Genomic DNA, 26,268 nt, shown 5'->3' with positions numbered 1-26,268 from the left:
GATTGGTCTATAACTACTACATTGTTCATTGTCTTTCCCTTGTTTAGGTATGACCGTAATTATAGCTTCTCTCCATGAAGGAGGTATTTTGTTATTATTAAGTGTCCAATTGAAGGATGCTGTAAGTATTGAGACTAATTCTTCTTTAAAAATCTTATACCACTCTGCCGGGTATCCATCACTGCCTGGTGATTTATTGTTTTTAAGTGAGTTTATCGCCTCCTTTACCTCTTCTATTGTAATTGTTGCTGTCAGTGACTCATTTTGTATTCTGCCAATTGTTGGTAAATCTAATGTGTTTAAAAAGGTTTTCATTTCCCCCTCTTGAGCACCTGCAGGTTGTGTGTATAACTTCTCATAATATCCTCGGAAAATGCCTTCTATTTCTTCTGGATTATTAGTTAATTCTCCTGTGTTGGGATTCCTGATTTTGTTTATTGTATTAATTGTTTGCTGTTTTCGAATACGTTTTGCTAGCAGTTTAGTTGCCCTTGACCCTGCCTCATAATAGTTCTGTTTCAGGTATATATTCTTTTTTTCTATTTCTCCCAATAGTATATCATTTATTTCGGCCCTGGCCATCTTGATTTCTTGGTATATCTTTGGGTCTTTTGTTATCTGATATTTCTTTTCTAGTTCTCTAAGTCTCTCATTGTTTGACCTGTATTTTTGTAATTTGGTTCTTTTTTCATGCGCCGTTATAGCTATTAACTTTCCTCTAATAACTGCCTTCATGGCATCCCACACTATTGTTGGGTCTACTGTTCCATTATTATTTTCCTCAATATATTGTTTTATCTCTGCTTTAATCTTTTCTTTTTGTTGTTCGTTGTTTAATATTCCCACATTTAATCTCCATACAGTATTTCTTTTCCTACTACCTAGGCACATCTTTACATAAACCGGATTGTGATCCGACACATCTGCCGCTCCTATCTTGCACTCCTTCACCCTATGATTATCATCTTCCTTGACTAAAAAATAATCTATTCTGGAGTGTACCCCATAGACAGCCGAGTAATGTGTAAAATCTCTCCCTGATGGGTGCATTTTTCTCCATACATCTATCATTCCCATCTCCTCTAGGGATACGTTTATAAATTTTGTTAAGTGAATTTTATTTTTTTTGTGGCTCGTTGTGTCCAAGTGATGATTCAAAACTACATTTAAATCTCCTCCGCAAATTAGAATCCCTTCTGTTTCCACAGCTATTAAATTAAATAGACTTTTAAAGAATTCTTTGTTACTCCCCGGGGGTGCATATATATTTATCATAGTTATTAATTCATTTTCAATCTTTCCTTTTAATATTATGTATCTTCCTTCTTTGTCTTTTACTTGCTTTTTGCTGTCGAATTGTATATTTTTCGAAATTAATATAGCTACTCCCCTTCTACGTCCTTCTGCATATGAACTGTAATATATATTCCAGCAACCATATTTTTTAAGTTTTTCATGCTCCGATTTGGATAAATGTGTTTCTTGTAAGTATATAATTTGTGCGTTTTCCTTTTTCAATTTAGTCATCACCTTTTCTGTTTTACTCCGTACATTCAACCCGTTCACATTTAGCGACATTATCTTGATATCAGTCATGGAAATAATTTCTCGACCCCTGTTGAAAAGCTCCCCAGCAACTCACACCTTAACCAACATGAACTAATACTAACCAGACAAAAACCTAAAATCAAACTGACTTCCCGTACTTGGGGTATCCCTCTTCCCCAGTCCCCGTTGGTGGGTGGAGGGGAAATCCTCACCTTTGCTGAGGGCCCCTCCCTAGATCCTGTACTACTCCCATCCCGTGGGGTACTACTCCATCTAGACATGTCCAACTTAAAAGTTTATATCCCCTCTCCGTCGGTTCGTAATGAATTCTGTGAAATTAAGAAGTCTTGCACTTTGACCCAGTCTTTATTCTCTTTTGTGACCATACCTCATTTCTTCTTGACCGACTTCTTCTGTGAGCGAAACATTCTAGGGTTTCCATTGGAAGTTGTGTAGCTTTTCTCTCACTCGATGAGCCGCCTCTCGGTCCCGGTCTGTCCCCTTCGTTCTCTGCCATCCTGCCGCTCCTCGTCTCCTTTCCTCCGTTGCCGCGTCGCCTCCTCCCGGCTCAGCTACGTTGTATCCCCTTTCCTTCATGTCCTGCGCTGCTGACTTAGCATTTTCGTATGTCTTCGCTCCATTCTCCCAGTGTATCCGCATTTTGGCGAGTGGTGTCTGGAAACGTATTCCTTTCTCCTTCAATATTTTTTTAATGCCGCTATATGCCTTTCTCTTCTGTACAATCTCAGTCGGGTAGTCGTGATCAAAATAGATACGCTTATCCTTTACCTGAATCTTTGTCTGCCAGGCTTTCTTCAATATCATTTCTTTGGTCTCATACTGCAGAAAATTAACCACGACTGACCTCGGTGCTGCGTTTGCATTCGGCTTGGATGCGGGTGTTCGGTGAGCTCGTTGAATCTGGAGATTAGTCCCCTCCGGTAGTTCGAGTTCCTTTTTGAATAGTTGCTCCAAAAATGTGGCAGTAGATTTCCCCTCTACCTCTTCTGGCAGGCCGAAGATTCGCATGTTGTTTCTCCTCGATCTCCCTTCGAGGTCGGTTAATTTTTCCTGCATTCTTTGTGTTTGTTCCACCATCTTCATTAGCACCTCGTTAGCATCCGTCTTCCACTCTTCCACCTCCTCTATCCGTGCCTGCGCCTCGCTGAGGTCCGTTCGCTGTGCCTGGATCTCCCGGTCATTCTCAGACCACCTGCGGTCTATTTCTTGTCGGAATCTCACCATTTCTTCCTTCATCTCTTTCTTCAGTTCATCCTTGAACTCAGCTAGCTCCCGACACAGCTCTTGTTTCAAGTTTTTGATATCAGTTCTGATGGTGGCGAACCCGTTTTGCAGCGTCACCGTGCTATCACTTTCCTCCATTTTCTCCTCTTTGTCTTCCTCGTGTTCGTTAGCTTCGCGTGTGGGTCTTTTTCCCGTTGCAGGCAACTCTTCGCTTTCGTCTTGCTTTTTATTGTTTTTCCGACTTCTTTTCATGCTCGTCCCACTCATACCTTAGTTTTACCTATCGAGTAATATTCTTATTGTGGGTTTTTTAACCGACCTCGGAGAGCTACCCAACTATGCGACCTCTCCCTCCGCCATCTTCCCGGAAGTCGTGTTTTTTGGATTTTTAGTTCAGTTTAAACTAGCCATGAAAATCAAAATTTTCACAGAAAATATTTCACCTTTCCTGACAAGTCTGGGTTATATAGACTAAAGGTTTTATCACAATATTTTGTTGTGATGTGATGTTGTGATAAGCACCATTTATTTCTTCTTTCTTAGGTAACATGACTTAATGGCACAGCAGTCATAGCCCCACAAACACAAATATTGCTCTTGAAAAAACGTGTACCAAGTATCTTTAGGTGGATCAAAATTCCTATCATGAGGAGGAATTTATCATGACAAATAATAACCGATACGTCATCTTGGAGTTTCCTCTGGGGCGACTAAACAGCAAGCCACAGTGGTGAGGAAATGTCATTCGTTTTCAGTTTTACATGAATAAATAGAAACTATTCTAGCAATAAACGTTAAACACCGACAGTCAGGAAACCGCAACATGTTGAGAGACGACCCAACACGCCCTCACCTGGACAGCCTGTCGACCCTGCTGAGCGTCCGCCAGCAGCTGGATGGTGATGGCCCTGCAGTCCTGCACGGCGTCCTGCAGGTAGACGAAGGTGTGGCCCATGTGACGGCCCACGCTGCACTCCCTGCAGATCGGCACCGAGCAGGTTTCGCAGAAGAACAGGAACACCTGCACAAAAACGATCGCAGGGGGAATTAGTTTCCACATTTGGGAAAGCGCGAGCCGAACGCGAGTCTGTGGGGAAACATTTGGGCCCCAATGGGAAATGTTTATGCAGCGGAAGAACCTGCTAGTTTTATTTTAAAGACTACATGCTACCGTCGCGCGGGTTTTATCTACATCTGGTTGCACTCTTTACGCCCAAGTTGCCTTTATGATGAACAGAAAAAACTAACTAAAGGCACTGAGAAACTACATTTAAAGTGAGAGTATTAAGACAGACTAAGAACTAGTTTTGATACAAAAATTAAGAACGCAAGGAAAAAAAAAAAAAAAAAAAGAGTCATCAGAAAAATAAAAGGTTGTAATCTGAGAAAGTAATATGAGAATGAAGTCCATACAAGAAGTCGTAATATTTGAGGCATCATAATACTCAACAAAATGTCGCAATGCATCAAAAAACTTTGTAAAAGAATAAAGTAAAAATACAAGAATAATGTAAGACAAAGTCAAAATAATAGGATGAAGTCATAATAAAGTAATTATGAGAATAAAGTCGTATGACAAAGACAAACCAATACCAGACAGGCTATGATGCAGGAATAAGGTATTTATTAACAGAATAAAGATGAAAAAATATTATTAGGGCATCTACTCAATAAAAGTAGCTGCCGTACTTTATGACATCACTCAGGTATTACTTTTTGTCATAATATGAGAAGTCGTAAAACAATAAAGTCAAGATAAAACCAGAATAAAGTTGTAATACTAGAATGCAGAAGTAATTTTATGAGAACTCCTCAGTGAAAATGTTTAAATTGACGCCGTTTTTTTTTTTTTTGTTTTCCACACAGAGGCTCTTCTATTTAAAACTCAGGAGTTTAAATGATACAAAACGAACCCGGCACCACGACAAACTAAACACCCTGGTGACGCGTCGTCCTCTCCCCTTCCACTTCCCCCCACAAACACAAAGCTAATTAAAAAGAGAAGGGCCATGAATGCTAACACAAGGCATCCATATGCATGCGTTGCCAGGGAGCCTCGCGTCCTCAGCCGCCCCGGAGATCGTTTCTCATTCAAAACACAGTCGGAGGAGGAAAACGGGAGCCAAAGGCAGGCAAAGCCAGATCAATATCCAACATATGAGGGCGTAAGAGACTCCATTTGAATTTTACAGGCAATTCCAAATAATAGAAATATGTAGAAATGTACATGTTTGATATTGAAACCATTTCCATGTGAAATTTACAAATGTTGAGTATATTCCAATTAACTTTTTAATGGTGACTGAGGTTTATCATTCATTATGTCTTGAGCCAACAACAAACCGTCTTACAACCGATTCCCTCCAGCAGTACCTGTGTGTGTGTGTGTGTGTGAGAACTACACACATCAACCATGTCTGCCTCTAATCACTTGTTGACATCGTCAGAGCTACCGTTTCAAAGCAAACATGGCGGAGGAACTCTGAAATTAGACACATTGTCTGCTTCATTTTCAGCTAAATGCGTATTTGTGGAAACATTTGGACGGATGAGTGATTGATTATCTCTGCGGCTGCGCGTGTTAATGGGCAGAGTTTATGCAGCCGACCGGATCAATTCTACGTCAGCTGGTTGCAATCATCTACACGCAGCAGATTTCAATCAGACAAACATTTCTGGCTTTCCTCTCTCAAGTAAAGTGTTTCGCAGGAGCAGATTGTTTACACTGGGGGATACACTCAGAAATGAATTTTTATTTCTCATTAGGTTTTTTCATTTATAAATTCATGCACAACATGTTTGTTTTGTTTATCCGGAGTGGGCGCCTTTTACGTACTTTTGACTTCAAAGCAGAAATCCGACACTATAGTGTCGTACCGTGCAAAACATGAACATTTATTTTAAACAAATGTCATTTAAAAAAAGCTTTTCGGAGAAAACGTTTAACTAGATTATTCAATTTATCTAAAAATTAGTAGATTGATAAAAATCACTGCCCTACTTCATGTCAAGTCAGACATAATTTGATCAAGCTTATTTTTTGTGACAATTTCATTGAGTCGTCATCTTTTGATAAAAACAAAAACTATCAGCAGATATTTTACGTCATAATTTACATTATTTTTATTACGTTACTAAATGCATTTTGTCACAATAAGTTTCACTTTTTGGAATTTAGATGAAAAATCAAACCAAAATGAACGACTATAATTTGTATTTAGAAATTATTCCAATAAATTCTGGAAAAGACTAATTTTTTTAATACTTTTTAATTTTCTACAAGGAAAAAAGCCGATTCGATTCATTTTAAGAACCTTGTTGTGAAGAGATTCTATTTCAGAGTCGGAAAAGCTTTTATAATTAATTGGTCCCAGCTTAAAAACAAAACAAAAAGTCAGAATCCATGCAGGGTTTTTACAGAGTTAGCTAAATAAAAAAAAATTTAAAAAAAGCACTTTCAAAAGGCTGACCAAAATTTCCCAGAGGAAACAAACGTGATTTAACCTTTGCTGTTAAAAACTAAGCCTGGCTGTAAACCCCCCACTGCCTGAACGCCGATTGGTTGTAATAGGAAGTTAATTAAATATGCACCGTGCGTCACGTCCCAAAGAGACTCGGCATCAATGGCCTCCAATAGCAGCAGAGCGGAGAGGACGGAGAGGGGCCTGCAATCAATCCATCAATATTGGCGATTCCCTTGGGGAGCGGTCTAATCTAATGAGTCACACACACAGAGACACACCTCCCCCTTTATTTCACTTCCTCCTCCTCCTCTCTGACTTCAGCTTAACCTCCTCTTTGGACCCTTTTCTTGCCGCCTCCCCGGCCTCCGCCACAGTTTCTGCGCCGCCCCGTCACTCGGCTCGGCCTTCCTGCTTTCCCGACCAGGACCGGCCCGGCCCGGCCCGTCCCTCCCCCGCTGACATCTCCTGAATTCCAGAGGGAGACGAGGCGCGCGCACACACACACACACACACACACACACACACACAAAAGGTTGGAATGCTGCTGGGTCGGGGTGGAGGAAGAGGGTGATGGATGGAGGATGAGGGGGACAAATGCTGATCGAATCAGTTATTAAACGATCAACCAGCAACGACGATGATAAATCGTCCCAGAAATTATTGTGATAATCAATAATATTGTTGTTTTGAGACCGTATTGAACCAATAACGATGGTTTATTAACGCCCAATCAAAGACGAACAAAAGCCATTCTCTAAAGAACGTTTAACACTGAAACCGGAAACATTTCATATGGCCAAAATAAAACAATATTAATATGGTTATAAAATCTTGCATTGGGGAAAACAGGCAGAAGTGCAAACTATTTTCTACTGGGTGTCAAATATGTGCAGCATTTCTCAAAACACCGGATTAAAAAGGCCAATATTAAAACAGGATCATCTCCTTAACAGCTGTTGCCCAAATGAAAATTATTGCGCTTTATAATGCTTATTGATTTATTGCTCTTTGTGACAGGATTAAGCATTTACTCTATTCATTATCTGATTAGTATTTATTTTTGTTTTTTCAGTTTTACATCTAGAAAACTAGACAAATCTGAAAATTTCAACCCTATTTTTACTTTTTATTTATTCTGCTCATTTCCTCAGTATTTTTTCTACTTTTACATTTAGAAAACAGACAAATCTGAAATTTTCGATCCTATTTTATAGCTCCAAATATTGCTGCCAGGCTTAATGACAGTAATTTCCCAACAAAGACCAGAAGGACCATGGAGAGAAGTGGAGTTCTGCTTTTACAAACAGCTGCAGGCCCTCGGCAACGCAGCGTCCAGCCTGGGTGTCATCAGCAGCCTCCTCCAGGTGAAACGCGCTCCCCTCTTGGCGCCGGAGATTACATAATACACGGGCATCTTGGAAAACAGCTCAATATTATCGATCCGCACAGAATGCAGGCTCTTCTCGCAGGGCTTCATGGAGAGGTTTTGTTTTTTTCCCCCTTTTCCTCTTCTCTTCGCATCTAAAAAAATAGTTAAAAAATGTCTTTTCCTTTGCTATTGAACGATGAGATGGAAGTGTCACAGAAAGTCACAGTGTGCACGTGACTCAGAAATGGAAAAACACCCCCCTTCAAAAAAAAGAAAAAAAGAAAAGAAAAACCCAGAGTCAAGGTGGGCGTGGTGCCGAGCTGTAAATTCCTCAGGAACCACCCTGCGAACGAGGCTTTGAGGCAGAAATGGCTCCTCCAGTCATTTAGAGCAATTGCAGCAGGGAAGCAATCAACAATGTGGAGCTGAAGTCGCAAATCCTGCGCAGACGTTTTTAGTGCCGGGAGACGGGAAGCGGGTTGTAGCGTTCGGTTAGCGTGCCGGAGGCTTCTTCCGTCTTCCCTCGATTCATTTGGGTGGCATCTTTAAAAAGTCGACTTCATTCGGTTCCCACAACATTAAATGTTTTATTTGGAAGGGTGGGGAAAAGTGTAGTAGCTTTCTCTAAGTGGCAGTGTGCAGCAACAGCTGGGGAGGGGCAGAACTGCAGCGAGTTAAACTCTGGTGTTTTCTCACCAACTCATTACTGGAAACAAATGGGGCGTTTAAAAACAATTTCCTCATCAAGTCATGATGCCAGACTTATTTCTGAAAAACATTTTAATCATTTTTCTTAAACTTTATGCACGGTTGCCATGTAAGCAGAATTAATTAATTAATTAATGTAAACTTCTTCAGTGTCTGTTCTTCTTCTACTGTCCGAAATGATATTTTATATGGGCTGTTGGCGATATGGACTCTGTTTTATCACAATATCTTGTGATAATCGTAACGACAAAAGTTACAATAGGAACCATTTATTTAATGTTTTTCACGTAATTGTATGACTGGCTATTATAACCCTACAAACTAATACTGCTCTTAACATACATTCCCATCTGTAAAGCGCTTATTTAGGACACAGCAGCAAAAAGTTTGATTTATATCAGGAAATGGCACGATAACTTACATTGATTGGTGTTCATTGATGTGAACCAACAGTGTAAAGAAATAGTAAATCTAACAACGCAGACAGTTTTGGGAGGGTTTAAACATCCATAATTGGAATTTATCGTGGCAACAATAAATCAGGATTCTTGTGAGAAATTTATTACAATAAATGATGCGATAAACGTCCACCCTCATTTTAGAAATGTTTCGCATAAAAACTGCAAAACATTTTTACAAGTTTTTGTTTTTGTGCTTTTATAGTTAAATGTTTACATTTTTAAAACCTTAACGTTGGGCTGAATCTGCAGTTTTCAGAGAAACCCTGGAGAGAACTGTTTTACCTTTTCTTTTTTTGTTTGTTTTAAGCTTTAAGTTATGCCCCAAATTAAATGATTTAAACTAATCATTAAACTAAACCTATAATTGCGATTTATGTTATCCTTATTTTATTTTATTTATTTAACTAAAAGCGGTTCCTTCACCACCTGCTGCAGCACTGAAACGTGGAATTTGGAGAGTAAAACCTTGATGGTTGCGAGCGGCCGGGCTTTGTGTTCGCACAGCAGTTGCATCAGCTCCGTTTCTAATTCCCATCCTCCCCTTCAGCTGCACTGAGAACTGGGGGAGAGGGCACCGGCTCCACTAGCCATTAGCACGGCCCCGTGCTGCATGCGCTGGCTGCGTGAACAGCCGACACAGGCGGCAGCGGCGGCGGGGGAGGGGCTCCGAGGCCTGGGGGGCTGTGTAATGTCACACTGCAGCGCCAGAAAAACCAGAATGGCTCTGCAAAAAGTGTGAATTTGCCCTTCAATAAAGAGAAAAAACGAGTCTGACGAGGTCTGATGAAGTCATCTGAACATTTACTGCACCTCCTGCCTTATTTTAGGTTGTCTGCACTGAGTTTTAATGTGCATTTGCATTGCTTAAAAAAAAAAGCAATACAAAATGCAAAAAAATTCAATAAAAATGACTATAAGTCACAACATTTTTTTAAATCTAAGCTCTAAAACCCCAAAATCTATCCCCCAGCGGCTTGTATCCTCATCTCCAGCTGCATCCCACCGTCTCGGCTCTGTGCAAGTGACGGGGATGTGACCGAGAAACACGTCAGCCTTTCCTTTGGCTAGCAACCTCTGCATCCACTTATCAGCGGACGCAGCGCTGAGAGACCAAAGCCATTATTCCTACCAGACTGTAAACATGTTTATGGCCGCTGTAAAACCGGCCCCTTTAACATAGGGGGGTGTGCAGGGTTTAACCTGCTGTTCACGAGCGACTTCAAATGCTGCAGCGACTGCAGCAGGTTTCAAACAGTTTAAACGTTTTGTCCGTAATAATGCTCTGGCGTATTTATCTTGTAAAATTCTTCAAGAATTGCAATACGCTCAATTTTTTTTTATGCATGCTTAATTTCCTTGAAGAAATTTTTACTTTTATCGTATCGTTAATTGTGATCATTCTCTTATAGGAATTTTGACTCGTCGTCGTCACAATAAATTCCAATTAGTAATGTTTAGGAACCCCTTAAAACTCTCCTTTTTGTCGGGACTTTCAGTTTTACTATTGTCGCCAGCGTTTGTTCAATAAAAGCATCAATAAATGATACATTTGAAGATACAGTTACCGTTTACATACCGTTGTAAATGACGTGTGCGCTAAAGAAACGTATTAAAAATAAGAATGCTATATAAGAGCAGTATTCATTTTTACCTCAAAAAAGATGTAGTGAACACTTATCATCATCACAATAGTACCACAAAATATCGTCCATATTGTAGTTTGAATTAAACAATTAAATACCACGAGAATAATAGTAAAACCTAAAAGATAAGCACACTTCTAAATGTGCAAGACCAATTTAAGTAAAAATAAAGCCAGAATCTTGAAATGTAGCCCCCTTTGAAATCAGCTTCTTTGGTCTCAGAAACATCTGAAACAAGAAACATGTGAAAAGTTAAATAAACCTAAAGAGGACATTCCTGGGGGCCGATGTCAGCTGTGAGCATGTCAGGCAGCTGCACTCAAACAAGTTGACGAGAACAGAAACTTTGCTTTAAGCGAGCAGAAGTAAAATTCCAACAACGTGAAAAGCAGGAAAAACATCAACAACAAAAGTCAGTCATGAGCTGGAACCTTTTTCCAGATATTATGGGACATTTAATTTGGGATAAAATTAAATGTCATTCCTGTATTTCTTTTTCGATCATCTTACTTTCAGACACATTTAGACATAAACTAGTTGTAGATTTTTAGGACAGACTTTAACTAAAAATCCAACTAAGCAGTCCTACTAAAGAATAAGGGTCAATTATTTAATGCAAGCAGAACTGAAACCAGGACAAAGCCACTTAAATATCTTCTTCAGACACGATTTAACTCCCCTTCTCTCTGGGTCCGTTTCTCCGTCTCGGCCTTGTGGCTCCGCCCCTGCCGAGGCAAACCCCGCTGGCCCATTGCCACGAATACAACACTCGGGGCCTCCTCCTGTCGATGTTTTGAAACTCGGCCAGCCACGGCGCGGGGGGAGGGAGAGCGGGGCCGGGGCAGGGATGGGTGGGGTGAGAAGGGCGGTGGCTGTAAGCCGACGCTCTGATTGGGCCGGACGGCAGCGGGGAAAGAAAACAAACCAGAGTCAGCTGGCCTCCTCATGCAGAGAGCATGCTACTGGCCGGGTGGAGGGGACCGGGGCGGGGTGGGGGTGGATGAAGGAAAAGGAAGGGGCCTCAGCAACAAGGAGGAGGAGGTGGTGAGGGGAGAGGAGCCTGGGAAGGTAATAACAGCCTGATTCATGAAAGAATCGATAAATTGGAGGAGCTGTGTGAATGAAAAGTGGAGGCGCTGAGAGGTAACAAATGCCCACGTGTGCAAACACAATGAAGCTATTCTTAGTCGCAGAGCATTTCCCTGACACCGTAAACAACCCGACCCGCTCCAGAAGGCCCAGCAAACCCATCAGTGTTGATAGGATTACCACACACCATCATCACTATAATGGTACCACTAAACTAAACCACAGCCTTATAAAAAAAAAAATTCTGTTAACTTTTCACCCTGAATTTCAGATTTTGAACAGGTTTCAATTTATTTTTAAGCCTTCAAAAGCAAAATACACTATATTTAATCATTCTGAATAAATGAAATGGTAATCAGAGCCATTAAAGCTAATTTTGACAGTTTGTAAGTTAATCTGCATTTCATTGTTTTCAGTTGTATTTTTTGTTGCCGTTGATTTTTTTTTCCAAATTGAAGGTGAAGATCAATCGATTAGCCTTTTACGCTTTATTTACTTGGATGAACCACAACAAGTTTTCAGAGGGTTTCCAGTTAAAGTGTGGATTAAATGCATAGAAAGATGTCCATATTGTTAAGATTTAGAGATTTGCACTTTTTTTTAACAAAGCATTTCAGCTGCTCTCGTCTCCCCAACCAATATGGTCTTTGTTATAACGAAGCATTTATTAAAATATTTCTGGGAGGTGGGAAGATGAAATGTGGCAAAATAATTTTTTAACCAACTGTGTTGTTGATTGTCTTATCTTGTGATTGTTGGAGTGAAAATCAAAAGACATTTGATTTGAAAGCAAAACCAGCAGGGAAAGGAAATACTTGTCAAACTGAAACATTTTTCACACCTGGAATGATGAAAATGATCTTCTCAGTCTAGTCCCATTTTAGCTTTTCATCATTGACACAAATGGATGAAACTGGTCTAGATGTGTGTTAGGTAAACTGTACCTGGAAGCTGTGCCGTGACCACAATGCAGGGTCAAAAGTTTTAAAGTGTTAACAGCACAATTCTGTTGAGTGAGGTCAAATAATGGCCAATTAAAATCCCATTTGGGCCCAACCACTGAGTAGGAAGTGGCACAGGTTCCGGCTTCTGAACAACTTCTAAATCTCGTTGTCAAAGAGAATGTGATAAATGCCTTCCTTTGTATCCATAAAATTTATATGGGCAAAAAAAAAAAGTCCTCGAATAGACATCAAAGACTTCGACGCGCTTGTGCACGCTTCCATTGGGCCCAAATGAAACACACAGGAAACAAGGAACGCTCTCTAATTACTGGGCACATGGTGCACATTAAAACCCTGGAAGTCCAACTTCATATAATCGAAATCTGCTGCCACACACGCAAAAAAAAAAAAAAAAATCCTCTTCAGAGGATAACTACCTACAGATGGGAGATGCAACTGCCGCCACACACTCCCTGAGATACTTCCAGCAGTGACAAAGTGCAACAGCGAGCCCCTTTAACTGCAACAGCTGCTAAATCATGTTGAGGAGGTTTTCTGTATCTATAAAGTCCTTTGTCTTTGACAGAAAACAGACAGGCCGGGCTGATGAGAAAGGCAGGAGTGGACAGAGGAAATACCCAGCATGTGTGTGAGAGAAAGAAAAAGGGAGAAGGGAAAAGAGAACCCAGGAGGTATAAACTCAGGTTACAGGAATTCCTCTAGACTTGTATCAGCGTCGGTGTTGGGTTAGGTTTCCTTACAAACATTCTCCACCGGTGACCTCCGCAGAAGGGGAGTGAGGCCGAGCAAGCAAATGTTTCAAGCGATACCCTTTGACAAAAGAACTAGATAACTGGATAACTGGAGAAGTAAAAAACACGCAAATAAAAAGTAGAATAGCAGAAGTGTGGAGCAACGTACGTCAACATTCTCGGTCCTCCCCCGGAGAGTCCGACATCTTAAGTTGAAGCTACATAAACTGGGCCCTTCATGAGACACAAAGGCATTAGAAGGCCATCAAACTGATTAGTTCAACTTCACCTAATCCTTAAAAGCGCTACACATTTTCGGCAGCCATTGCCCAGCAACAGGCTCCCCATCCCATAAAGACGGGTTGTGAAGCCGTGCACGCGTGAAGCCATGCACGCAAGTACGATGAGAACGATTTAATCTAAAGCGCGGAGTGACATTTTGTGGGATTAACATATCATTAGGTGTCTCTCAGATGGAGCCGGTGTGTGCTTTGTATGCTGGAGCGTGACATCACAGCAAGCAGAGGGCGCTCTTTGATGTAATCCAATTTTCCATTTCAACTTCTCACCCAGCGTGGGATGCTCTGCCTGTTTGCAGTCCATATGAGGAGAGGGCTGGTGGTCGAAAGGTGGCATTTATGTCGCTTCGGTGGACCGCTATATTAGCTTGTGTGTCCACATACCTTGCTTTTTATTACGCTGGAACAGGGCCCAATAAGTTCCATCTTCAACATGAAGCAATATCCTCTAATGGAGATTTCTTGCCTATGACTGGACAATAATACACCTCACACTCCAAACAGTGCATTGTACAAGAGCTTAATACCATCCTTTACAAACAAGAATGTCTAAACTGATTGTGCCACACTCTAATGTTGGATGGCAGATCGGGATATTGTTCTATAACCTTGTCCAGTTTAAAACTGTTTCACAGCTTTAGTCCAGACATGTCTGCTATCTTCTTTGGTCTTCATTATGTTTCTTGTTCTCTAAAGCTCCTTCTCCATTATCTCTCTTGCCGGTTAATGTCTGGTGTGGTACTAGCCAAGTTGTCTGCATCTCCATTAGCACTGTGTTTTTCATAATGTGGACACGGCTATGGGCAGAAATGTAGCAACATGAGCACACTGGAGCTGTGGTCAACACAAATGATTTCACTTGCGCATATGCCCTTGGGCGGACTTTTTCTCCAATATTTCTCAGTACATTTGTTCATTGCGGTTTGATCCGTCCAGTTGATGCTGCATGCGCTTTTCTGCCGCAGTTGATGAGGTTTGGACCTCAAGGTTTGATCATGGAGTTGTTAGTTTGCAGCTCATCATCTCGCCAACTAGCAGAGTCTTGTCGTGGCTTGAAAATGGGGGTTGAGATGTTGTTGTTCAACAAGTTTGCAAGTACCGCCTGGTGCCGTAAAGCTACAGGCCAATCAACGAATGCCGTCTGCGGCAGTACCCAGCTAGGTCCGGCTTGTATCATCCCCAAAGTGGATCCAAAAAACAGGGAAGAATTGCACAGGATCTGCAAATGGAGACGAATCTGGTCGGGGGTGACTAGGGAAGAACTGGTGGAGAAGGGGCTTAATGTTCTCCAACAAACCCTTGAGGCCCTCACAGAACAGCTACTGAAACTGGACTACTCAATGGAGGGTATTGGTTATACTGGATTTTACTTTCAGAGTCGAGACACACGCTACATATTTCCAACTTTTATTTATTTATTTCCTCTTCACAATGACGCACTACTTTGTGATGGTCTGTGATTTGCTAACTTTAAAATCTCAAGTTTCATATGCATGCTTCAAATAACATTGAGTTTGAGTATTTCAAAAGACTAACTTAATTCTGTCCTAGGATTCATATTTGTGTGTAGAAGCATTTTCCTTAAAAGAGACACAAGAAACCCTAAGAATCCTTCCTCTGTGAACAAACTAAGTAACCTTGAACTAAAGAGACTACAGATGGCTAAAAAGCGACTAAAACAGAACTATATTTCCCTCCACAGACAATGACTGGAACTGAAACTGTTCCAAAAGAAGAGGGAAATAAGTTGAAAAGTACAAGGCTTGGGCTTGATTCAATTTACTTCATCAAAAATGATGAAGTAAAAGCTTCATCATTTTAGTAAAAACTAAAGTGGAAGTTTCACAAAAACTTGTGAAACTTCCACTCTTCTCATCTGGTAATTCACACGCGCCAAATAAAAGCAGCTGAGCATGTGCACCTCCCTTCTTCACACAAAGACTCTGGATTAAGGTGTGAAATCATCAAGATGGAATGGAAGGTTTGTAGCCGAGATGGTGTGTAGGTGTGAAGTGGTTAGGGCCACGCAGGCGTCTCACCATTTATGTCACGATGCAGTCAAAATACCCTCCAGTCTAGGCAGCCTTGTGATGCAGTGCATGAAGAAAACAACATTACGTCATGTTTCTGTTGATTGTAAGCATCTCTTTTCAAACTATCCTTCAAATTATCTCAGATTGAGCCAAATTATGCCTTTTAATGAAATTGTGCAATGTTGTCACACTGCACATTTTAAATGCATTTTATTATATATAATAATTTATTTACCTTTATTAGTTTTCCAAGAGAAATTTGTCAAATTAACAATTCTGACAGCACTTTCCATTATGGGAGTTTTCAGATTACATTCATGGAAATTTATTATGGTCATGATAAATAAAAAAATTTCAAGATAATCACAACATAAATTCTCATTTGTAAGAGTACATGTTGCCAAATAACATTTGGTAAGTATAAACGGAAGAACGCTTTTTGTTCTTATAGCACTTTCTTGCAACGTTCAAGTGTTTTGATAATAACCAGAACAACAGAGCTGCACATTACATTTATTCACTTAAACAAGTTATTTGAATAATGTTCCATTTAACATGTCACAGTGATTCTTGAAGTGAAAATATCAAAGCAGTTTTCAACAGAGTAGCGCCTGTCAATGTATGGATCTGTCAAGACTTGGCACATTAAGAAAAATCAAACAGATGAGTAAACTATCAGCTCGATTTGATCATTTCAGGAGCAACATGAGGTAGATTAGAGAGGCGTTTGTGTTTTATCCTTGTCCTGAAACCAGGGGTTAAAATGCCTTTTCAAGTCAACGCCTTCAATAAAATGAGAAACCTCACAAAAAGAATAGTAACCCATCTGCACACTGATGAGAAAGAGGGCAAACTTGCCTCTAATCAGCACCTAAAGAAGAACTGAAATGTGCAAACATAAAACTGATCTTTCAATCAGAGGGTCAAAATAAATTGGAGAATGTGACGATGATGGACATGGAGATGGTTGACGGACAATGGCCTTGTTTTCTCAGTGCGCACAGGTAGAGAAAGACAAGCCCTCTCCTGTGTCACTCCCTCCCCCAGGGCTAAGAGCAGTGAGTGAGTGAGTGGGAAATGAGGCCCTTACTGGAAAACCGAACCTACCTATTTACTGGCAGTGGACTGGTGGTGTAGATGGGAGGGGAAGAACAGAAAAAGAGGCCAGTAAGGGAAAAAATATAAAAACAAATTAGTAAACTGGTAATCCAAACTGTTCTTTGTTGTTGCAAGTCGACTCATCGTTGTACAAAAAGAAGTTCACGTTTATCCACTTACTCTTTTAAAAGATTTTTAACCTCAACGTATTAGAAAACGTCAATAAGATGCAGAAAAAGAAATCTGTAAAAACACTAGTATTTTTCAAATACTAGTGTTTTTTTCCAAGCTGTGTTTTCAATACAGTTTGGAGACTAGTCAAATATTACACCGTAATTATATGGCTTGATAGAATCCACCCAAAACAGAAATTAAACGTAGGAGCTGTGTAAATGTGGCGCGTATTGGCGAGTTAACTGGGAATATTTCTTACAATGTGTAAAATAAAACAATTCTGCAGACCAAGGCTGCCTACCAGTAGGGGGCAACAGCCAAAACATCAAACCGAAAATCCAAAATAACTTTCAGACCAGGTCACTTTACCCCTTTACCATTTCTAAACGGAGGAGTTGATTGCAATGAGACATTCTGGACCTACCATGTTTAAATTCATAGACACTGTGGGAATTATCCATACCCATTTTGAAAGCCAATTATTACTTATGATGTAAAGATATGAGGCTATCAATCAACAGGCAGAAGAATTTGATCAGAGAACAGAGAAAAACTGATACGCAATGGTAAATAGATCAGTAACAACTCGTTGATTCGGAGGTATGAGAATTAAGAAGGGACAAAAAATGGCAAAGTGTGAATGGATCTGGAACCAAACACATCTAAGAGGCATTCAAATCTATTTTTCAAACATTTACATTTTCCTGAGAATCAAAATGTAGAAAAATTTAATGACGACAGGACACAGCAGGTTTTAACAGAATAATTAATCCTCATACTGACAAAATAAACACAGAATTTGTTCAAACCTGTTCCTGGCCTGATTCAGGACAGATTGTAGAGGGACGACGCCAACCCATCGCCGTTACTCACTGTGAGCCGCAAAGGAATGTATTCAGAGCCGAAACGGCAAGTAGATTAGGTGGGCAGTGCAATTGAAGCTAACCGCACTGACCATCGGGTGCAATGGGTCACCCGACTGTACCTTGGCGCTGGATTCATGTGACATGGTCAGCTTAAGTGGTTGGTTGATTAATGAATAAACTGTCTAGCAAAAAAGGTTCTTGATAAGACATTGGCATGGCTTCCATTTGCATGTAATAAACCCATTTTGGGTTATTTGCACCACAGAGTGAAACTAACTTCATTATTATAGGTGGCCATTATGAACTATATTGTCTATTTAAAAGAAAGCAAAACAAAGTTAAAATGTAAATGATGGTTGCAGTAATCTCCGCTGCTACAGTTTAAGAAGGAGGTTTCGTCATTGTGCATACAACAATGAACCCCAGGCTTCACACAGGCACCATTTCTGCACTTCAAAAGCCGTGTGATCCAACAATGTTAAGATTACTCTGGATCGGACATTGTTTTCATGTCTACCCCGGGAGGTGACCCAAACCTTCTACGGTACGTTGATGAAATCAAACATTTTCTCGGTCCGGTTTCAATTATTTCTCCTTTTTGCCACAGGTCGAGTCCTTCCTTTTAATAGGGCTTGGGAAGGTCACAAAAACAACAATCATTTTTGCCATGCAGTTTCAAATTGACAAAATTTACAAGCTCTAATAGAGGACAACCCAGAGATAAAAGAGAAAGTTCGACAGAAAACGTTGGAAACACTTCATCAATCAGAACTGCTTTAGCCCTCCCCTGACCCAATGGTTCAATGTAATCTCTAAAGTGCTGTCTCCCTATTAGGGCTCTTATGAGGCTTCTGGGGGGAAGAGAAAGGGGCAATAGAGCAAGTTTTCATGATGCCAAACCTTCCTGAACCTACTCAAGTCATACAGCACATGTAACTTCATGGTGGGCTGCACCAGTAGATTTTGTGAGTTCCTGTTAACAATGAATGGCATCCTGCTGGGTCGGCAGTGTTTAATTGCAGACCCAGGCAGTGAGAGACACATGCCTCCGTAACTTAATAGATTGTAACCACAGTCTGTTATTGGCAATGTAAAAAATGTTAACACAGCGTTGACTTTTTCCATCAGATTGACTGACTTAATTGGGTGCACATACATCATAAATCTATGCCATCAAATCAGGGGTCCTACACATTTTTCACGTCAAGATCATCCACTTTTCCCAACCAGACGTCTTTTAACGAGATGGAATAAAAAAAAAATTCAAAAAAAACTTAATTAGAAGTTTAAAAAAGATTTTTCTGCAAATAAATGCAAAATCTGCAAAACGCAAAGACTGTAAGAAAGATGGATACAAGTATGGATGGGTGTTCTATCAGGAGCAGTGATGTCAGTAACGCGTTACTGATGTCAGACCACTTTTTTCAGTAACGAGTAATGTAACGCGTTGCTATTTCATATCCAGTAGTCAGACCACAGTTACTTATCGAAACCACTTTGCGTTGCTGTGCGTTACTGTTTTTTTTGTAATTTAACTTCATTTCCTCCGTGCGTCTTGGGGAGCGAACAGCGCTTCTCTGCGACAGTATCAGCAGCGACAGAAACATAAACAATGGAGGGAGATGCGCATTTTGTTGCTGGAAAAACAGGAACTATTGAGTTTCCAAGCCCCATTATTATAAGCAGCTTTGGGCTTGTTTTTTTCTAAAGTCGCTAGCAGATTTAATGAGCCGCGGGTTGCGCTTTTGGGCTTGTTTTTGAACGTGAAGTTGATTATTTGGAAATAAACAGACATAAACCCCAGAATTTGTCTGACATCCAGTTAGTTTTAGTCCATCATTTCCCAGATGATCCGTCCCGCTGCGTCTTTGTTAATGTCAAGTTAAACCTGTGAATTACGTCGAGCTTCGCGTTGCGCTACAACAAACTGCAAACATGGAGACTAAGATGAACAACACAATAAACGTGAAAACAGCCACGACTGAACGAGTCTGTAAAGTTGTGCAACTAAACGCCATTAATTATTAATATTAAGATAAATGTCACAAATCTGTGCAGGAGCCATCTGAGTTGTGGAGCCACAGGAGCGGCGCAGTGACAGCAAACGCAGGGCCGTAACGCAGAACCTGGAGGCTGGGGGGGGGGGGGGGGGGGGGACTCTAAAATCCTTCTTAGAGTTTAGTAAAGAATAGTGGAACATACAAAAACACGCACAAATTAATAACGTTTTTTTGTACTGTTGTAACCATTAATCTCCCCTTCAGTTCAACCTTATAAGTGGAGACACACTGTTGTTATAAAATAACTTACAATTAAGTTTTGGCAAAGATCAATGTAATTTTCACAGCGTTGTTGTTAGCAGCTGCTGAAAGTAACTAAAAAAGTTACTTTCCAAATCAAGTAATTGTTCATCTAAGTTACTTTTTCAAGGAGTAATCATAAATCGGATTAAAGTTACTTTTTCAAAGTAACTATGCCATCACTGATCAGGAGAGATACAACTAGCGGTGCACCGATTGCAGTATTCTGGCCGTTCAGGGATTTTTAAGAACCCTGCTGGTTCCAATTTTGAGCGATATTGAATTTTTTTTTGTCTAAAAAGTTGCTAAACGTAGCGACAAAGTTTATTAACCACGCACATCGATATCTCCTCTCACAGATGGATAGATGAATAAATAAAAGATTTACCAGTGGATACCAATGGATATAACATTTAGACAATGAAATAAGGATAACAGTATGAAAATACTGTTTTTGTGCACCGTTCTCTATAATTAAGCTGCATATAATGTACCACGAGAGTCGGATAACGATGTAGAAAAACAGTTGGAATTTTCAGATTGTTGTGATGCCAACACAACGTGTGTTAGCATTGTATATAGAGCCCCATTTTATGATATCAAACACCAAAATCTCACTCTAAAAGTCCAAGTTGTACAACAGTATTTCTGCCACTAGTGTAATCAGATGCAAACTATCAATGCTGCTAATAGTTCGTAGCTGCAACTGTGGCTGCCTCTCCTGTTGTTGGCAGCCATGTTGGATATTTAACTTCAAGTTGTTTGGAGAGCTCAAAGTTGGAATTCAGCAACCACAACACAATGTTGCAGTTATTTCAATCAGGAAGTCAGAAACTCAAGATTTTTAAGTAGAAATAGACCTTAAAAAATAGGAATCAAATGACCTACTTTCTTATTCTGCAAAGGAACCACTTAGCATAAAAGGATCATCATATTGCCAAGAATCCCAAACCCTTCTAGCAATGTTTTGCTATTCTTCATAAGCATATGACAGAAATCAAAACAAGCTGGTTTCCTCCTCCCATAAACACATGGTAGTTTGCTTCACCCCAGAACACATGATGCAAAAAAAACCCCTCTTTGATTTCCCCCCCAACTTGTCCTTATTTTCATTATAAGAAAAATATATATCCTTACCCAAGACAGGACCTTTAAACATCTCAGAAATATGTGTTGTGCAGCTACTGCTGAAGCCTCTCTCTCTCTCTCCGTCTCTCTGCCCAGAATAGATGGTGTGGTACAGATTAACCAGACTCTAGATGCGTCTACGCCTAGAAGTGTTTGCATGGATGCAGTGGGTGTGCGTGTGGGTGTGTGTGCGTGCGTGTGTCAATATCCAGCTCAACAAACGTGCATGCTCCTCTGCAGGGGACTAGGTGAAGAGCCTCTCAGCTCCCGTTGAACCTAAGGCCATATGGCCCACAGTATGGGTTCTTTGCTGCTCACGCTCAGAACCGTATAAGGGACCAAGGCGAGTAAGTTTGCAACAGGTCTGTTTATGTCAATAATACACATCTTGTTACACATCTGAAGAAACCGGTACCACTCACCTCGCTGTCATGGTGCTGGCAGAAGCTCATCCGGTCCTGGAACAGGGACAGCAGCGCAAAGTTGTTCTGCAAGGACTGGGCGAGGGACACGGACATCCCCGGCTGGCCCGTGCCGCTGCTGTTGGAGTTGACCCGGCTCAGGTGGAGGCTCTCCCCCAGGCGCTCGATGAAGTGGTCTTTGGTGAGCCGCACCCGCTGGTGAGCTCGCACGCAGTTGTCACAGAGGTACTCCTGGCAGTCGAGGCAGTGGGACGTGGCCGGGTTCTCCTCGTCGCAGGAGCTGCACTGAGGCTCCCCCATGTGCTGCGCGTGCAGCAGGCCCCCGTGTGACGGGTGGAACCCGGACGAGCCCCCGATCAGGCCCCCGAGGTGATGGTGACCGTTCTTATTCTGGATCTGATCTTCCGAGCTCACCACCACGTCCAACAGGTTGCTGAAGAGGAAGTTGGAGGAAGGCAGGGAGTCCACTCCGGCCTCAGAGATGGAGACCTTGTGGTCGCAGGTGGGGCAACGCAGCTTCAGCGGGTCGCTAGGGCTGCGCTGTCCCTCCAAACACTGCCTGCAGAAGGTGTGCAGGCAGGGTAGGACGTGGAGCCTCTTGGTGGCGTGGTTAGAGGAGCCAGAGGTGTGCGAAGAGGAGGACGAGGTAGAAGAGCTGGAGGAGATGGGAGCGGAGGAGCCGCACAGCTCCTTGCAGAGCGGACAGGTCTGCAGGTCAGAATCGGGGAAAGAAGCCATCTGCAGCAGAAACACAGCTCAGCTCACAACACATGCAGGGAAAAATGAGTTTGAGGTATTCATCAGAGGACGAGTCAGCCAGTTAAACTGAAGAAACTGTGGCATTTGAGGTAGATTCTTGAGGTACTTAGTCAGTTCCACTGTGCTGATTAACAAGTTTTGAATTTGCTTTAAATAGTTCAATTAGATGCAAAAAAACGGGGAGGGGTGTAATCAACTTTCACAATTAGACAGTTCTATAGATAATATTTATATATAAAAAATAAAAAAAACTTCAGCTCATCTCTCAGAAAAAAAAATGAATGAGCAAAATTTTTAAGAGTCCAGTTTTCCAATGAAAATAAGATGACACGACGCCGAGGACAATGTTGGTGCATGAAAAGTGTCCCCGTTGTTGAATTAACCCTAAAACTGGATGGGTGTTGAAGTCCAGGAAGCTAAATCTCTCCTCCCCCACCGACCAGGCGACATGACTTCAGGGCCACTCAGCAGCTCCTAGACTACAGCCACAGAGCCCACGCCGCTCCCGTGTTTCATGCTGCCCACTGCACGGAAAACCAGTTAAACCAGCCTGGCCCGGCCTCCACCATTAGAGGTCCGTCCAGAAGGCGTCACGCGCGGCCGACCGTCGTTCGCTATTCTCAGCGCGAGCCTCGGAGACGGAGCACGTGAATTATTCATCAAAGCAGGGAGGTCGCAGCGTGCACCGGGTCACCGTCATATCAAAGAACAGCCACGGCGGCTCTCCCGAACGGCCAAAAGCGTGAGGCAGGTCCCGCCGTCTAGCCCCCGGAGCCCCCGCTGCGTGAATGCGGCTCTCCGTTCCCGTCCAGTCCGTCGGCGAGTGTCCCCCCCCCCGCCCCCGTCTGGCACTGTGCGTGGAGGAATGCGCAGGGTTTCACCCCCCTCAACAAGACAGCAGAGAGAGAGAGAGAGAGAGAAACGGAGTAGCTAGCTCCGACGGCCCTCTAGTTACCTCGTTTTCTCGCTTCTTGTTGTTGTTGTTGTTTGCAACGAGGCGAAAACACACTCGTAAAACATAGCGTATGGCCTCACATGGGCGCGTGTTGCACGGCTGCAGCTCCTCCGGCCGCTTTTATCTCACTGAGGGGGAAAAATGGACTCACTTCCGTCCTGAGAGAGGACACAGCAGAGGGGTGTGTGCCACAAGCTCGCTCCCGACGGTCAGAGGGGGGTGTGCCGCATGCTCGCTCCCGAGCTTGGGTCACGTTGGAAGACGTGCGTACGTGCACGGTTTTGTTGATAAAGTTGGAGGAAATGGTGAAGGACAATGGTCCTCTGTGTGGTTGGTCCCGCTTTGCCTGTCTATTTTTTTTTACCGTGGAAAAAAAACAAAAAACGAGCGAATTGATTCGATTTAGTTCATGTTGTTATTATTATTATTATTATTATTGTGAGTTAGACAAAACAAACACGGTGCGGACTCAAATGTCTAATTTTTATTTCATTCTACAAATAATTGAATTAAAATGACCGCTTTGTTGACGTTCACGGATTGGAGTCGTAGTCTGGAGTATTGAGTTAAATTAATTAACAATTTCACTCGCTTCACCCATTAAGTAGATTATATTTAAAAATATGTTTCTATTGCTAAGCAAACTGTTTGGCTGAACACTAACCAAACTAACAAACCCTGAAAGGCGTCTTAACAATCTCTGACATCAATCTGAAGAAAAATGCACACATACCTAAGAGCAAATTAGAGTCCAAATAACTAAACATGACATATCTGTGGTCTGTGGGAGGAAGCTGGAGTACATGGAGAGAATCCATACTTGCACAGGGAGAAAATGCAAACTAAAACATAAAATGAAACCCAAGACTATAGTGCAAACAACTGCATTCCAACCTGAAATGGGATTATTCTTGCAATCAGCGGCTCCAGTTTTATCTACACTTAAGAGCCTGTTTGTTTGCTCCTTTTACTTTGTCAACAACCCCTAAAGAGGAAAATCCCTAAATCACATTCTGGTTGGGCTACAACTGACTACCAGAGAGAAAAAAAAAAGTCTGCTCCTGAAAAGGATTAGCAGTTGTGAGGCAACTTTCCGTCTGTGTTTTGTCCCAACAGTGACCGTAGAAGCTAAACTTGCTCAAGTGTGGCGAGAAAGACGAATATTATCCACTTCAAGACCTAAAAGTGGATGTTGCAACATTTTTCACTCAGTGTGTTGTGTGGTGGATTGTTTGTTTACAGGTACATGGGAAACCAAGCTACGATTTGTCGTGTTATATTAGTGACCCTGTCAACTTTAAGCAGTCGTGTTAAGCAGGACCACGCCTCCAAAACAACACCAGAGAGTGGTTTGAGAATAAGTTCGTCTCAGAAAGATGCATCCATTTTCATATTTCTGGAAGCTGAGAATCATTTGCTTCGTTCCAGCATCTGCTGACCTCAGATAAATCCTGGCCACGTTAAAAATAAACTCGTGGGGTGAATCTAATTCTGCTGTTTCAATGGAATGCTTCAGTTTATCTCCCAACCGTCTTGGATTTCCAAAGGATGCCATTTCTTTAGCCATCATCTCATATTTTCCCCCCTCATCGATCCCGTCATCCTGCGGTTCTAAAAGCGACGTTGTGCTATTTGCCAGCAATATTATGTTCTCCTAATGCAACATAAATGCAAAAAAAAAAAAGAACCTAGCCACTGAATTTTGCTAAAACCTCAAACACCAAGAGAAGATAGCACAAAGTAGCGTACAGTTCTAAAGACGAAGGATAACGATTCACTTTGTTGAACCAGGATTTGCCTAAATTAGGGCCGCGAGTCTTTTGAAGTATCTCTATATGTTTGTTACTTCTAGAAATTAAAATGTTTGCCCATTACTCTTTAGCTCAAGCTAAGTAAGCATCAGTTTTCAAGTCTCCCAACCAATTCTCAGTTGGATTTAGATCTGGACTTTAACTAAGCCACTCTAGGACATGTACTGATTTAAGCTATTTCCCTCCATCTTAGCTCAGCCGTTACGGTCATCGTCGGCTCGAAGGCGAGCCTTCTTTCCTTCTTCCTTGCAATGTATTCGGCTCCAGCCACCTTTTCATCAACCCCGGTGAACAATAAGATCCCCACAGCCTGATGCTGCCGCTGCCAGGAGTATGGCGTGATCAGGGCGAACCAGTTTTCTGTCGCTCTTTCCGAAAGAATAAACTTTTGGAGTGCATGAGAGTTGTCCATCTGAAGCTATTCAAAGAGCAGCTGTATTTATACTGAAATTAAACTGAAGGAAGCAGTTTGAATACAATGAATAGCTGCTACTTTGTGTCGTTGAATCACAAAAAACAACCCAATTAAACACACTTGCGTTTCACTGATAAACCTCACTTTTTGGAATGCCTTATTAGACAAGGACCGTCATACAGATTCACACCACAAAACTGTTAAAAATTGGCAATTAAAAGACTTTCAAGTGGAAACTTGTAGGAATCTAAGTGGCCCAAAACCTCCAGTTTATTAAGTTAGAAGATGTTTTCATGAGTGAAATCATACGAGACATTCAGCAAACTGAACAGTAAGCTGGGTGAAAAGAGGATGAATGAGCTAAAAATACCAGGCCGCTCATGCCTTTCTACAACACACACACGCACTTCCGACGTGAATCTGTGCTGCTGCTTGTGTGACCTCCAAGAAACCAAGCATTATCCACTTACATGACACAAACAAAAACATCAGTTCTGCGATGACACATCCAGGGACGTCGCTGCGACAGAGGCAGAGAGAGACGAGGGGAGGACATGATGAAGACTTGGAGGCAGAAATCTGAAAACGCACAAACAGTTCAGTGTTACTGTGATTATCTCTGCCCCCGGATGACACTCACGGAGGCGCCGGTTCTGCCGCCGGCACGTAATCGGTCTGAACGGCTCCTTAAGAATGTTGGGATTCAGTAAGACCTAGAGCAGCATGTGAAGGTCTGCAGAGCTCAGTTTGATTTGTTTACTGTAGATGAGCAGTCATCTTTGAGC

General features: G+C 41.8%; 1 protein-coding gene across 1 annotated transcript in view; it reads right to left on the bottom strand.

Moving 5' to 3' along the window:
* The window catches only part of trim71 (tripartite motif containing 71), a 46,274-nt gene extending 22,844 nt beyond the window's left edge, over positions 1–23,430 (bottom strand). The window contains exons 1-3 of the mRNA XM_005812194.2: positions 23,258–23,430; positions 21,544–22,281; positions 3,647–3,814 (exon numbers count right to left, since the gene is read on the bottom strand). Of these exons, the coding sequence (XP_005812251.1) occupies positions 3,647–3,814; positions 21,544–22,281 (906 nt within the window). The 5' untranslated portion in view covers positions 23,258–23,430. The remainder of the gene's footprint in view (positions 1–3,646; positions 3,815–21,543; positions 22,282–23,257) is intronic.
* Between the last annotated feature and the right edge of the window lie 2,838 nt (positions 23,431–26,268).

This window comes from Xiphophorus maculatus, chromosome 13 (assembly GCF_002775205.1).
Source record: "Xiphophorus maculatus strain JP 163 A chromosome 13, X_maculatus-5.0-male, whole genome shotgun sequence".
NCBI classification, from domain to species: Eukaryota; Metazoa; Chordata; class Actinopteri; order Cyprinodontiformes; family Poeciliidae; genus Xiphophorus; species Xiphophorus maculatus.
Note: the sequence above shows the minus strand (reverse complement) of the source record. Positions and strands in the feature narration are given on the sequence as shown.